The sequence below is a fragment of the Hydra viridissima genome, unplaced genomic scaffold (assembly GCF_058129835.1).
Source record: "Hydra viridissima isolate aposymbiotic clone 2 unplaced genomic scaffold, HvirCarnegie_v1 scaffold_3, whole genome shotgun sequence".
Lineage (NCBI taxonomy): Eukaryota > Metazoa > Cnidaria > Hydrozoa > Anthoathecata > Hydridae > Hydra > Hydra viridissima.
Genome location: NW_028324302.1, coordinates 6410233 through 6425708, shown reverse-complemented (window position 1 = coordinate 6425708; position 15476 = coordinate 6410233). Strand labels below are relative to the sequence as shown.

The 15476-nt window shown below is 30.4% G+C and overlaps 1 protein-coding gene and 1 pseudogene across 1 annotated transcript; one reads left to right on the top strand and one right to left on the bottom strand.

Annotated features, from left to right (window-relative positions):
• Positions 1-589: 589 nt before the first annotated feature.
• Positions 590-2336, bottom strand: LOC149890766 (uncharacterized). Its single transcript, XM_090083302.1, has 2 exons — positions 1313-2336; positions 590-1243 (listed from the first exon to the last, which is right to left on the bottom strand). The coding sequence occupies exons 1-2, from the start codon at positions 1773-1775 to the stop codon at positions 825-827; spliced, it is 882 nt and encodes a 293-aa protein (XP_089939428.1). The 5' UTR covers positions 1776-2336; the 3' UTR covers positions 590-824.
• Positions 2337-4499: 2163 nt separating this feature from the next.
• Positions 4500-5664, top strand: LOC149890765 (uncharacterized; annotated as a pseudogene).
• The last annotated feature ends 9812 nt before the right edge of the window (positions 5665-15476 follow it).

Here is a 15476-nt window from a genome sequence, read left to right as displayed (position 1 = left end):
AAACAAAACCGTTTATTTATCTATTCATAAAACTGTTTATTTATAAAAACAAAACTGTTTATTATTGAGACCCGCTTCTCATTTTCACTACATTTAACTTGAAAAAATTGTCTATTTTAGAATAAACAACATCAGTCAGTATTTTTAAGTGTTTGTTTTAAAAATGTTAATGCATCTAATGTATCATCCCGTAATGAGCTCCTTATTTTCTTAGCAAATAATCCTAGGCTAGAGAAAGCCCTTTCAGTCTCCACAGATGTCGGAGGAATAGTTTTAAGAGCATTAAAAAGCATTTCTAAATTTTTGGGTCTTGACTTGCTGGCTTCAAAAAGAGCCATTTCCTTTTTAATGAGGTTAGATCCAAGTTCACCTTTGTCTACTGTCATTTGAAAATCAGATGTTTTAATGAAACATTTAAGTTCTTGAGCTAAAGTCAATTTTATGTCAGCATTTTTCATATCATCAGTTATATCATTGTTATTGACTTCTCCATCAACATCAGATTCTTCCTCGCTAGACTGGAGTAATCTTTGAATAAGATTGGTAGCAAAATTTGCTATAGAGTTTCTTTTTATTTTATTCCCAAACCGATCATCTTGATTCAAAACATCTGGGTTTGATAAATATTTCATTAGATGTATTAACTTTATGTTTCTCCTTTCAACAATTCTTTTTTCAAATTGCTGTTTTACAAGTTGACTAATTGGCGTGTTGGCTTCATCCAATTTTTTCCGGATGAATTGAATTATAGTTTCAGAAGACAATAAATCAGCATCACGTTTGGAAAGTGCTTCAATAGCTAGTTTGAGCGGCTTTAGGGCAACTCAAAGGTTATTAAATTTATCAAGTTCATTCTTAGAAAGAGGAAAATCGGTGTTTTTGCTAATTAAAGCTATTTTTATTTCTTTTTGGACTTCCAAAAACCGTTCTAACATAGCAATTGTGCTGCTCCACCTTGTCCTGGAGTCACAAATCAAAGCTTTCTCTTTTCCCAATGCTTTAACAATATTTGGCTGAAGATCATCATCATTTTTTACAGGTGATCTACGAAACATTTGTACCAATTTTCGAATTTTGGCCACCGGCTCTTGAAATTCAGTTTTCAATGAGGGCACCAAATTTTCAGTAGATATTTGAATTGTTTCAACATAATCAATCGAATTTTCATCTTCTTCCTCACTTTCACCACCATAATCTTCATTAACATCTTCAATTGAATCATTAACTTCAATAGTATCACCAACTTCAATAGTATCACCAACTTCAATAGTATCACCAACTTCAATGGCTTCACTAACTTCATTGTTATTACCAACTTCAATGGTATCACCAACTTCAATGGTATCAACAGGTTCATTGTCAAAATTATCGTTTGGTAGTGCAGCACTTTTTTTTTTAAAAAGCACATCAATTACGCATAAATGGATAGCATGATTGTAACATATTTGATGTTCTGGTTTAGTGTCATAGCCAATTTTTTTCATCAAACTGGCTCCATCTGTAACAAAGGCAACAATATCTTTGTCTAAGTTTAAACCAAATGAATTAAGTTTTTTATTAATTGGTTCAATGGCTTTCGATGCTGGCATTGTGCCATGCACCCTTAACATTCCAAGAGATTGAAATCCTCCGTTATAATGAATATTCAAATTCATGTATCTCCTGTTTTTAACTGATGTGTACTCGTCAAATGTTAGGCTAAATTTTCCATTAGTTAAAATGACTTTTTGTAATGAAGCAATTACTTGTTTCTTGATTGTTTCAAAGTATTTCATCACTAAATCACGAACAGTTTGATGACTTTTGGGCGAATTATATCCTTGAGCTCGAAATGCTGATCACAAAACTTGACTATTAGCAATGGTTGTAAAACTTATTCCATCAATAGCAGTCAATCTGCTCAAGATTTCAGGAAAAGTTTTAATCCCAGAACTAAAAAAGTTTTCAATTCTTGATATTTTAGGAACATGACTAATTTCGAAAGCCTCAGAGGCCAAGGTATTACATTTAATAATGTCAATTTTATGTTTCGTTTTTAAGTGTCTTGTAATAGTGCTTGTTGTTGAGCCAGGAGTTTTTAATAAAACTTTACAAATTTTACATTTGGCTTGTTGCAGTTCTTGGGAAAATTCAAAATAATCCCAAACCTCTGATCTTCTGGATGTGCTAACGTCTTTGAAAGTAGCCATGTTTTATTTTTAACTAATGTTTTAAATTTTTAGGCATTTCTTTTGAAAGTTCGAACTTTTAAGCGAAAAAAGTTTGAACCTGAACATTAAAATTTTGGCGTAAAGTTCAAACGTTCGAACTTGAACATGTTCGAGCTAGCAGCCCTACTTGTTACACCAAAAACAAACCGATCTTCAGGTTTTGCCTTTAAAATTAGAATAGAACTTTTATAATGCTCAACAGAACGAATGTCAGCTGTATAAGGTAATGTTTGAAGCTCATTGCCTTTCATGAGACAAAACCTGCAAATATGGCCTTCTTTTGAATTAAATCCAAGTGAAAATCCACCTAAAAAAATGACTACCTAAATTATCTCCCAAAATGGCAACAACACCAGCTTTATACTGCTTTATACCAATTTGAATTCCATCAACTTCAAGACTTTTTAAGTCTCTTATTAATTCTTTAAATCTGTAACTTAAGAGAAAGACTTCAAATCTTTATCCCGATATAACTGCGCAAGATAAATATTATTCAAGACAGTTCTCATATGAGGTGGCAAATTCGAAACAATCATGTACGTGGCTGAAATTTGATGTTTATTTCTTCCGGAACCAAGAGGATTAACTATTTCAAAAGAATCTTGATATAAAATCAGATGTAATGAATTTGGATGCTTCTGAAAAAAAGAGTTGTTTAAAAATGCTTCTCCATGAAATTAATCTGAATATACACAAGAAATTGGATTGATATTGGCCTGTTGAGAGATTAAAGAAACAAATTTTGAGTTTTGACTATTTCTTTTCAATGTTTCTTTTATTGGAACATAATATGCGTAGCATTCAAAACCATGTTCATTTCTTCCTTAAGAAACTTCTATAGGTAAAACAAAATTCATATTTTTTCTATGGTATTCTTTTCTGATATACGCTGATCTCAATAAGCCTTTGTCTTTTGAAAATCCAATTACAAATGGATCTTTCATTTTTACTGCTTGAATAATATTATGTACATCTTTTTCAGGAATGTAATTTGACAATTTCATGATTAATATTTTTTCAGTTTGATATTGACTTAACGTGCTCAGATTTAACATTTCAGTCACAAGAAACTGAACTGTCGTTGATGGAATATGATATTGGTATTGCAACTTTAGTAAATATAAACCAATGTTAGGAATCATATCATATTTTTATTCATATTATTAAATTCATTTGCGTCAATTTTTTCATCAATACTTAAATGGTTATGAGTAATTTCTGAAGATGAAATATTTATTTTATTTTGCTCAAACGCTACCTTGTGGATTTGATGATACCTGGATAAATGAGCAGTGAATGAAGACATAATTTTGTAACAGCGAGCTCATTCTTCATATGGGCATTTAATAGAAACCTTATCTTTAATATGTAGTTTTAAATGCACTATAAGTTGATTAAAAGGAAGTTCAACTTGGCAAGTCACAACTGAACATATTCCTATCTTTTCTATATTAACAAGGTTATTAATTGGTTTTGTAATATTGTTAACATCATGGATTCAATGTATTTAGGTAGTAAAAGCTTTTTGCATCCAATAATTCCGCATGGAATCTTATAAGCACTACTGTGTACACTGTAATGTTGTGCATAATACTGCAAAGAAGTAGTCTTAAACTGACATAAACTGCACAAAAGCATAATGACATATACAAATTAATTATATTATTCTGAAAATAGAAAAAATTTGAAAAACAAATCAGAAATATTATTTGCTAATGTTATTTTAATATAGAAATGTTTTACATTAATTATTTTTTATTTTCATTAAACAACATAAAAAATTATTAAAAAAAAGAAGAAAAAATATCTCTCAAACTATATTATATATAGTATATGTATAATATAGTTTGTAATATAGACTATATGTATAATATAGTCTATGTATAATCTCTCTCTATATTATAGAGAGATATAATATATTAGGGTGGGTCAAACGCCCCTAATTTTCGCAAGTCAATAGGCACTGTTTTCCGTGTGCTGTGGGTGTACTCTGTAATTAATAAAAAACAAAGTTTAACTCATTTACACAATTTTTAGACCGGTTTCTTAAAAATATGACCGGTTTTTACTATACCTTCAACTTGCCGGTCTGTTTATTTCATTAAGATCGCAAATATTTAAGACGCTTTTAAGCTTTATTAAAGTCGAAAAATTGATTTTTTCACAAAGAGAAAAATCAAAGAAAATTTTAATTTTTATTATTTTCCTGTTTTATGTTTTACTTTAGCAGAAAAAATAATATATCTACATTAACAGTAGAAACAAATATAATGTAATATTTAAAATAAAATGGGAAAAGATACAAGATCGAAACATAAAGTTTTGTTGATCAATGATACCATTACGATACTACCATCATCTCAATTGCCTACTGGAGAGCAAGTTCTGCAATATTTACATGGCAAGCTAATTAAAGCGAGAAAAGAAAAATTAAAATATAAACTCAGTGATATAGTTTCTTGCAAATTTCCCCATAGGAGTTTTGAAATTGGTTGCAATAACCCTGGAGGATGTAATTTTCTTAAAAGCACTTGTGTTGCTTCGTCACTGAAGTAAATCTGGAAAACAAGTTCAATTACAATAGTAGCTGATCAATATATTTGGTAAATATAGCAAATTTTAAATTTTGTAAACCAATAGCTTTTCATCATGCAAAATTTTTATCAAAAGCTACTGCATGACAATAGAACTGCTTACATTTGATTTAAAACAATTTGATATAATTAGTGCAGAAAAATAGTAACAGTTCATCAAGTTGCTGAGTTTACTGGGCTGTTTCATGCAAGAGGTTTCTGAAAGCACCATTAGCAGCCTCTTCTCCTTGCTTAGATTTATATGCAATCAGGGACATGATCAAATATGGGTCATTTAATAAAAGAATTTCAACTGCAGCAATTAAGAGTTTTAAAAATCATTTTTGGTTTCTTACAGAACGAAATGTTGTACTTGCTATATGCAACGAAATGCAATAACACAAGAGAAAAAATTACCAAAAAGTTATTTTTATACCCTAAACCTTCAAGAATAACATTGGGAAAATCATCTTTTCCAAACATTAACATAACAAAAGTTCCAGATTATGGGAACTGGTTGGACCTCAAAGTTGGATTCTAATTCAACAGCTAAGTATATCTGCAATAGAAACAGAATGGATGCAAGTTACTTCAAAGTAAGTTTTTCTCTTAATTGATTTAATTTATTAATTTTTTTAGCAAATAAAATAATTAAAAATGCATGTATATATTTTATTTTAGAGATTGGAATAATTTTTTAAGAACTCATAGAAAAGTTAACTGTAGTAAATGATTTTGCTGAGAGAGGAGTAAAACTTATCCAAGACTTTACACACATGTGCCAAGATGAGGATATAAAGCAATGTTTGATGCTTTCAATTTCAAGTCACAGACAAAAATTTTCAGCCAATACTAAAGACAAGTTGTCAAAAATTATTTAAAATGTGTTGTGTAATTATTACAATGTTTATGTGATTGTTAAATTGTAAAAAGTTATCTAATTTCATAAATTTATGTCAAGTCATAAATTTATGTCAAGTCATAAATTTATGTCAAGTCATAAATTTATGTCAAGTCATAAATTTATGTCAAGTCATAAATTTATGTCAAGTCATAAATTTATGTCAAGTCATAAATTTATGTCAAGTCATAAATTTATGTCAAGTCATAAATTTATGTCAAGTCATAAATTTATGTTAAGTTAATTGATAAAAGAAAATAGTTTTTAAAACGTGATTTTAAAGTAAAAATTTTAAAGAATTGTAACTTTTATTTTTAAATGTGCTAAAAAAAGCTTTCTAAACCCACAGATGTGCATAACTATGCATAACATAATAAGAAAACTATCCCTAATTGTATATATCTTCTGTTGTCGATGGCTAGATGTAAAGTCTAATATTACGTAAAAACCGGGTTTTTTTGGGAAACCAGGTCAAAGTTTTAAGATAAAAAAACTAACAAAATATTACCTAAAGCTGTCCTAATAGTTTCTATTTTGCTGAATTATTGTTTTAATTGATCACACCAATGTTCCTATTCACTACAACAAAAAAAAAACAAAAAAAAAATTAATTAAATTAAAAATTAATTAAAAAAAAATTAACTACTCATAAAATGACTTTTTGGGGCAAAAATAAACTTTTTGAGCCCGTTGAGCGGGGTCTAAAATTTGAGCAAATAAGTTAAATTTTGTTTCTAATTGATCATAGAGTACACCCACAGCACATGGAAAACAGTGCCTTTTGAATTTCAAAAATAAGGTGCGTTTGACCCACCCTAATATATATATATATATATGTCGCAACTAAATATTGTATGCGTGGTCAAGATCAGAGTGCGATCGCACGCCTTTCCCGACTAAGCCTGTATATATATATATATATATATATATATATATATATATATATATATATATATATATATATATATATATATATATATATATATATATTATTAATATAGTAAAAACTTTTCCTTAGTACTCTAAGGAAAAGTTTTTACTATATTAATAATATATATATATATTATTAATATAGTAAAAACTTTTCCTTAGTACTTAGTACGAAAAATAGAGTATCTACAATTTATTTATAAAATACTTAATAATATTTGCTAATTTATACACAAATTTCAAATTAGCAAATCTGCATATATATATATATATATATATATATATATATATATATATATATATATATATATATATATGCAGATATATATATATATATATATATATATATATATATATTAGAGCGTCCCAGCCGCCCCAACCTTTTGCAAAGTCGCTGTTCAAAATTTTGCAACTGTGTTTCATCATATATACACCGGAAATATATGTGTTTTTATGATTTTCAAAAAATTTAGCCAGCACAATCAAATTGAAGATTACGTTATATTATTGAATTTTCATCTTATTAGACTAAAATACAAATTAAAGGATGAAAAACGAAATATTTTCCATTGAATGATGTAATATGATGTACAATGTTCATTGTTTGTTATAAAAATCGAAACCTCATTTATCTATTTAATCATCAATCATCATCCAGTGCTAGGAACTGCGACTTCTCTTGAGAACAAGATGATAGTTTCCGCTGATCTGGAACTTTTTTTCGCGAACTTTCCACTACTTGGAGTACATCTTGAAACCTTTCTTCGTCAATTGTTACACCCAAGAAATCATGACTTTACTCCTCTTTATCATAGCTTTACTCTTTATCATAGCTTTACTCCTCTTTCAGCAGCTTCGTTGACTAATTGAAGACTTTAAACAATTGTCTTCAGTTCAAGAAAGTCGTCCAGTTTTGTCCATTCATTGGCTGGTGTTTGAAGAAACTCATAGGGAGCATTCACAATATTGAAAAACCTAGTTGATTAAGGGCCAATCAAATCACTCAGTGACTTAATCTCCGCTGAAATTGGTTTAAGTTTAGGCTTTCCGACGGATGCTCCAACACGATCTGTAGTACTTCCAGCACTTTCAAATTGGAGGAGCCGGAGCCTCATACTTTCTTTGTCTTAGTCAGATACCATTTGTGAGAAAAGAGCCAATGGAACAAGCTCTTCATTCATATACCAACTATGTCTGCTAAGAGCTTTTATTCCATTGCCAGCAATTATAGAATCATGGTATGCAAACTGTTTCAGTTTCTTGACTAAAATCAAATCGTTGACTGGGGCATCAGTTGCAAGTGGGCAATTAATCCACCATTGCACGTAGACACTTACTGCAAACACACAGAAACGTTCTAATTTCTTGATTTGATTTTTGGTTGCAACTTCTGAATTGGGAAACTGCTCAATTATCTTTCCGGACAATAATACAATTTTCATAGTGTACAGAAGTTTTGCCATCCATCTTGCTTTGTGCAATGCTCCAGGGTGCTTCATGCTAAACTTCTGAGGTTCGGATCCTTTTGTAACTAATAACAGGCTGAGTTCAATAAGTTCTTGGTAATTTCCTCGAGTGAAATTTAATGTTAGGAATTGATGGAAGCAACTTGTTAAGCTTTCTTGTTCCTTTTCAGTTGCTCTAGGAAGTTCAGGATAGTAAGAGTTTGCTTTATTAACTGGTGGAAGTTGTAAGTAGTGGCAAGAGCCACTACTTACAACTTCCACCAGTTAATAAAGCCAGATTAAAGCAAGTCTATTTAATCAATTAAAAAAATCTTTTTTTACAATGATGTTATACCTCATTCTCCAGGCAATAACATTTGAATTCTTGAGAATATCATGTGGGACAAATATGTGTTCACCAGATTTAATTTGCCTTTTGTGTCGCCGTTCAATTTCAGTGCAGGCTGAGCTGGGTCCAGCAGTCCCCCAACCGATTCATCACAAGAACTACTGGTTAACTCAAACTCATCAGTTTCTTTCAACATTATTGAATGGTCTCTTTTGGGAAAAGCTTTATCATAAGTTCTTTTCTGCATTTTCTCAACAACTTTTGAATGGGCTTTGTCAATTCCTGAATAAGATGTTTTCCTATCAGTTATCATGCTTTGCAGGAAAGCAATGTCTGCATCGATGGTTTCTTTTTCCTTTGTTGTTTTATGTCGTTTTTGAAGTTCCATATCTTGGAGAACAGATTTCTTATAAAATTTCATGGTAGCATCTAATGTTGACATAAATTTCTTGATTCCTGGGTTATCCAAATGTCTTCGATTTTCATTGTATTTCATTAACTTCGTAAATTCATTTTATTCTTCTTTAATTATTTTGCCAACGTTGTTTCTTCCACTTAATGGAGGGATATTTGACTTCAAATAATGCTTCAGGACATAATCAATTGTAAGAGATAATGCATCATTAAAGTTTAAACCCTTAAGGTTTGCAAGCAGGCCAAGAATTGCTTGCTTCTTTGTTGGTAGTTTATGTCCCTTAATTTCCTTGTCGTTGATATCAGGAGTGGTCCCTAATATCATTTTTATATATCGATCATTATGTCTAGTTTCCATTATGATACATTTATATTATATATTAATCATTAGTAATCTGAAAAATAATCAAAGTTAGTTAAATAACAATACTAAACAAAGATAAAATAAACATTCATAAGATATTATTACGAAAAATGCATATTTTTCACAGTATCAAACTTTATGTCGCTTTTGCTAACTCATATGTGATCAGATTGCAGAAAAAAATTAATAGCTGTTGTTTTTAGGCCCAAACGCCTTACCAAAAACTTGAACATATATATATATATATATATATATATATATATATATATATATATATATATATATATATATATATATATATATATATATATATTAACATATATATATTTTAATATTTGTATAAAATAATATATAATATTATTATATTTTATAAAAAATTATATTATAAATATTATATCTATAGTGAAATCCAACTTTTGATAAAAGCATTACAAATTTTTCAGTAAATAATCGAAGAAGAAGAAGATGCAATCGTCAACTTTTGTAAAATTTTCTATTTCTATTTGAAGCTAAATGTGTACCCAAAAATAAGTTTGAAAAATCATCACTTATGGCGGTTTAGCATGTTAAATATAACTTCAGTTACTAATACAACGGAAATTTCCGTATTTAAAAATTTAGCCGCAGATACGGAAAATTTCCGTACATAATATATCTGTACATCCCATGCATGGATATACGAATACTTTCCGTGCAAGTAACAGAATATTTTTCCGTTTTTTAACGGAAATTTTTAACAGTGTAAGCTTGAACTAAGAGAATCAGGCTAAAAATACACTGAGATTAGTCAATATTAAAACGAACAATGACACTAGATTAAAACTAAGAGAGTTAGGCTAGAAATACCCTTAAGAGAATCATAACCTAATCCGAAATCCGAAGTTTGAATTTTAAAACGAATGGTGACACATGTTTAGAACTAAGAACTTTAGGCTAGAATTGCACTATGGAATAACTTATTCCAAGTCAAAATATTAATATTAATGTGAATATGGACTCAATTCTAGAACATAGAGAATAAAGCTAGAAATACCTTTAGGAGATTCTTAATTCAATCAGAAATTTAATCAGAGCCATCCATTTTAAAAGAGATAAAAATATTAGGGATAACTTTGATGACTCTGAAGTATTAGGTAATATTGATTGAGGAAGGGCTGTTTATCAATCTTGTGAGTGTGCGGCATTGGGGCATAGAAACTTTTTCATCAGCATAAGTTTTTCATTTCTTCATCTGCTCAGTCTTGACCAAGCAATACAAAACTGTTTCCAGAAAAGAGAAAAGGAAATGATAAATATGAAAGAATACCTTTCATTATAGACATTAATTAAATCGAAAAAAAGAGATTAAACATATTATCTGGTTTTTAATTGTAATGATATAAGTCGTTTATTTAAAGGGGAGTTTCTTGGCAATTCTTTGTCGTTCAAAAAAAAGAAAAAAATATTTAAAACATTTTGATAAAAACTGAAACTTACATTATCATTAAACGATTTTCTTCGTTTCAAGTAATTAGTGATTTCAAAATAATAAATCCTGAATTCGAATTAAGATAGTATGCTCTGTGAAAATCAAATGCTGCCTCTTACACCTAAAGTATAACTTTTCGCGCCTTCGTCTTTGCAAATGCATCAATGACTCCAGAAAAATTAAACTTTCTTGCCAATAAAAAATTCAAAGGTTTTTTCTTGACTCACTGTGGAGCGCATGTAATTTTTGGCTAGTTTTAGTTTGCTGAACGATCAGCAATAGGAGCAAAAACTGAAAGTGAACAAAAACCTCGCAAGGCAATCATCTCATTTCCAAATATTTCATCATAATTTAATCCAGAAGTTTTGTTAAATAATTGAAATGGTGTTCAGCTCCAAGTTTTACAAAACCGATATAAAAAACAGGGTGTTTAATAACTTGTAAACGGAGTAAAATATCATAGCGTATGAAGGTTTGTTTTAAAGGTGGACAAATGCTCTAGCTAATTTATTCATGTGCAACACCCCGGGTGCCTTAAGAGCCTTAAAGAGGCCTTGTCTCCCCCCACCCTCCCCACCCCAATTAAAAACAGTTATGTAAATTTTTATGTGAAAAAAAGTTTTATTTTATGAAAAAATTGATTTGTTTTCGAGAACAATAAAAGTTGTTACCCGTCTTCTAAATCAACTGTTAGAGAATGGATTTGTGACTCTATATGCCATTTTTTGTTTCGTGAAAATTTCAAAGTTTCTTTTGAAAAATGAAAAGGAATAGGTCGACAATATCGAGTTGAAGAAGGACATTCGTTTTCGGAAATAATTTCTGCATCCTTCATAATACAATTTAGGGCCATCGAAGTAAAGCAAATGCTATTGTCGTACTTAATTGTGCGTTCGTCAAAGTCACGTGCCTATTTGAATTCACTATGCCCAGTGTAGTCATCAAATCCCCATTTGCAATAAATTTTCAAGTTTGTTACATGGTCTACTAAGTTAAGTCCCTGCACCAGTCTTTAGGAAGTGTGACCAAGCTGGCAATAGAACTTTGTTTCGGCCATGGTATCAGTAACGATTATGATAGCAAGATAACATTTAATGACTTTATGTACTTCAGAGATCCTTTAATTTCAGTTTGAAGTTTAAAACTAAAAGTTAGTTAAGGTACTCCTTTCAGAGCCTCAGCTATTTGGGGTAAGTACTTGGAAAAGGGACGCATATTGTTAACTTTTTCAGCCAACTTTGTCCAAGAAGTCCATGTGGAGATTAAAAGATGATACGCTTGAAGTCTTTGACCTTTTTTCTGAGACTCCTATACTTATTCGAAATGTTCTTTTAGAATCGGATAGTAAAGTGAGATTAGTTAAGTTGGTCTCAGAAAATTTCCATTTTGGGAACTTCCAATAGCTTCAGAGCGTCCACGGAAAGCCGAACCACACATTCTTAAGAATAAAATAATATCTAAAATGCGCTCCAAAAACTTCCATTATTATTCTGCTTCTGTAAGAATTTAAGCATTCAAAAGACAATCCATTGATGCATCCGTCTTCATTCAAAGCTCCTACTCCATGCCAGACCATGTAGCTATCTTTGTTAGCATTTGATCGTTCGTGTTCTGGTATTCGAGCGACGAGATTCAACCACTTCTTCCGAGTTCTCCACCCAGCTTTTGAAGCAAGGGCAAATTACAGATAAAATTAAGTTTCAGATATAAGTCAGCATAACAAACAGAACAGGGCTTTCTTTGTTCTGCTAAATACAAACAGTTCCATTAAAATTGTTTTCTACTCAATCATTTCCTTCTAATAACGGACATTAAAAATGATGGATTTTTTACATCACAAGACATTCGGGTCAAGATTTCCAAATTGTTTCCAATTCAATGTATCAAATGTTGAATGGATGTAATGAAAATATTTCAACCGGCCGAGCTGCCAAAGCCTCTCCCTGATTAACCTCAAGCGAGGGAGGTTTGACTTATCTTTGAAGAAGTCCAGTAATATGTCGTGACGAAAATTATTGTATATGTATGGCTTAGGTAATAAAAATAATTTACTCAAAGTAGTAGTCGAGTTTAAACTTGAATTCAAATTGTGAGGGCGTAATATTTTTGTGCTTAGAGCAGAGATGTGAGAGGCGGCATTTTCTAAGTGTGACGATTGTGGGGGCGGCAATTGTGTGAATGCACAGTCTAGAGATGTGTGAGAGGCGGGAATGTGTGAGGGTGGTAACAATTTTTAATAAAAATATAATTCATATTGTAACAGAAATAATATATGATAATACTTACCACTGTTTTTTTTTTTTTACTAAGTTATATTACTTAATAAATATTCTCAGCTATTATCTCATGAATATATTCTTTTTATAACATATACAAATAAATATATATTTATGCCGATAATAATATGCAAACAAATTCGGACTCGTCTCCCTAAAAAGAGAATCAACTTAAAATCTCTTCTCATAAAGATGATTTTCCACAAACATAATCTCCTAAGCAATTTTTCAAAATCCATGAGATTTTCTCAACCGTTCTTTTTATATGTCCGCAGATTTATCTTGAATCAGATGTTGTTCTAATATAGACAACTAATTTTCAAGTCCGTTTAGAATTATTATTTTAATTTCTGAACCATCGTTCTCTAAAACAGGTTTTACCAGTTATCTTTTCATTAGTGTTTGTCTTAAAATGGCTGCAGAATTTTCGCGAACTTTATTAATTGAAATATTATCAATTTATCATAGACGGTTCAATTGAATTTCTGGTCGTTTTTGCAAAAACAGTTTTAAACTTTAATGATGCGACTGATTTATATTTCATGGAACTGTACATGTGTCCACCTGGTGTTTTGAGTGTCTTACTCTTTTTTTTTTTGAGTTGGGTAAAACTTAGATATGATGTTTAAAATTTCCTTTGTTTTCCTTTCTCACCAAACTAATAATTCAAACGGGCTATAGCTTGACATCCATTCATGTTTTCACGCGCCAACAGGGTGGCACAAAAAAGGGACCAACTTTTGCTTTTAGAATATCTCTTGAGACCATTGTCACGAAAACTTCAAATACAAGTAAATGAAGGCTTAATTACTTGTCTTTGAACATCTGGCACCAGTGCAGTTCATTAGCATCCTGCCCGATTCTAGTTCCAGCCATATTTTGGTTGGAACCGAATTTCCTGCTTTGGTTCAAACTAGAATAGAGATCTCGATTTTGGCCATAAATTTAAATCAAAATGCTGCCAAAAATACAAACTCAAAAAGGATCAAATGCACATTCATCATCTAAAATAATAAAAGAAGTGTTAAGTGACTTTTTAGATTGTCGATTGGTTTCTCGAAGCCTCGAGTTTTGGAAAAACTATGAAAAATATGCTTCTCACAAAAAAATTGGAAAACTTTCTTTTATATCAAGAAAACCTTCTAATTTTTAAATTCCGATATTAATACCTTTTTTTGAGTATCGCGTTTCGTATATGTTGAAAATAAACGTAATGTTTATAAAAAATTGAAAACTTTTAAAATTGATTTGCATTCAATTTTTAATGATTTCTAAAGAAATTCTATAAACAAAATAGTGTAATTTTTTGAGCCACCCAGTATAGAGAATTCCAGCTAATTACAAACTTTTGTGTTAGTAAGTTATTGATATATTCATGTATGAAAAAACGAAAAGTACAATTGAATTTGTTTGGTTAGCTTCAATTTCATGGAAAAAAACTCAGAGAGAGCTGCACCTCTTTAATAGTGTAAGGTTTTAAATCATTGTAGTTGTCATTACGATCGTTTCTCTGTTGTGAGGCTGAACTGGTGCATGGAGAACACAATACCGCAACATCTAAGGATCATTTGAGAAGATAATTACAAATTTACGTTGGAATTTTCATTTATTTACTACCTATTCTTTTATTTTAGTAAGAAAGGGGAAGGGTGGGGGTGGGGGTGGCGGTGGGGGTGGGAGGAGAATCTTTTGATGTCACCTCAACTTGTGAAGTATTTGAAGTATTTTATAACATGTGATTTTCTTAATTAGTATTTTATACATTTTTGAAGAGCAGTTAAAATCTTTACATCAATCAATTGAATGAAAAGTATTATCCGTATTCATTTCGTAGAAGTTGCCCATTAGTGATAATCACTCTACTTTCACTTTTATAACTAAAAAAAGAATTTTTTTGAAACTTTTTTTTGTTCTAATTTTATTTTACTTCGAAATCAATGAATAAAAATAAGTTAAAATGTTAAGAAACATTCTCCTGAGGAGAGCAACTGGTTCAAGTGCGAAACTATTTCAACTCGTACTCCTCATTCCTAATTCTTTCATATTCTCCGTTTAGTCTTTTGCTTAACCTTACACTTCGTACTGTTTAAATTGTACATCCGTCATACAATGCAACCCACTGTAAATGGTAAAAATGAGTTTTAATGAAACACGTTTTATTGAGAAGCATGATTGATACCTTCTTTTTCTTCAAACTTTAATATCAACGCAAGGTGTTTAGAGGAAACTGTTTATGAGCGTTATAGCAAAACCTTTGCCACGCAAGAACATAGAAAGATGTCATTATGATCCTGTTGTTGTTGTAGCACTGACTAGGGACTGATCTGGTGGACCTGTAATTTTATGCAAATCTGTAATAGGACATTCAGTTAAGAAAACTTTCCTTTATTATATATTTAGTAATAATAGACAGTTGTCTCATCTGAATGTCCTAGAACGGAATATATGGAATATTTGAACGAAATATATTCCCAATTTATCATCCCGAATTTTTATTAATAATATTAGACTTTAATCCTGAAAGTTACACTCATTTAATGTAGTTA

What these genes read in the sequence shown, in the direction of transcription:
- LOC149890766 (XM_090083302.1), bottom strand. Translation starts at nt 1,775, where the DNA reads ATGAAATACTTTGAAACAATCAAGAAACAAGTAATTGCTTCATTACAA. An exon ending in TGGTGATACCATTGAAGTTG is followed by an intron (nt 1,244 to 1,312) that starts GTAATAACAATG and finishes ATACTATTGAAG; the next exon opens with TTGGTGATACTATTGAAGTT.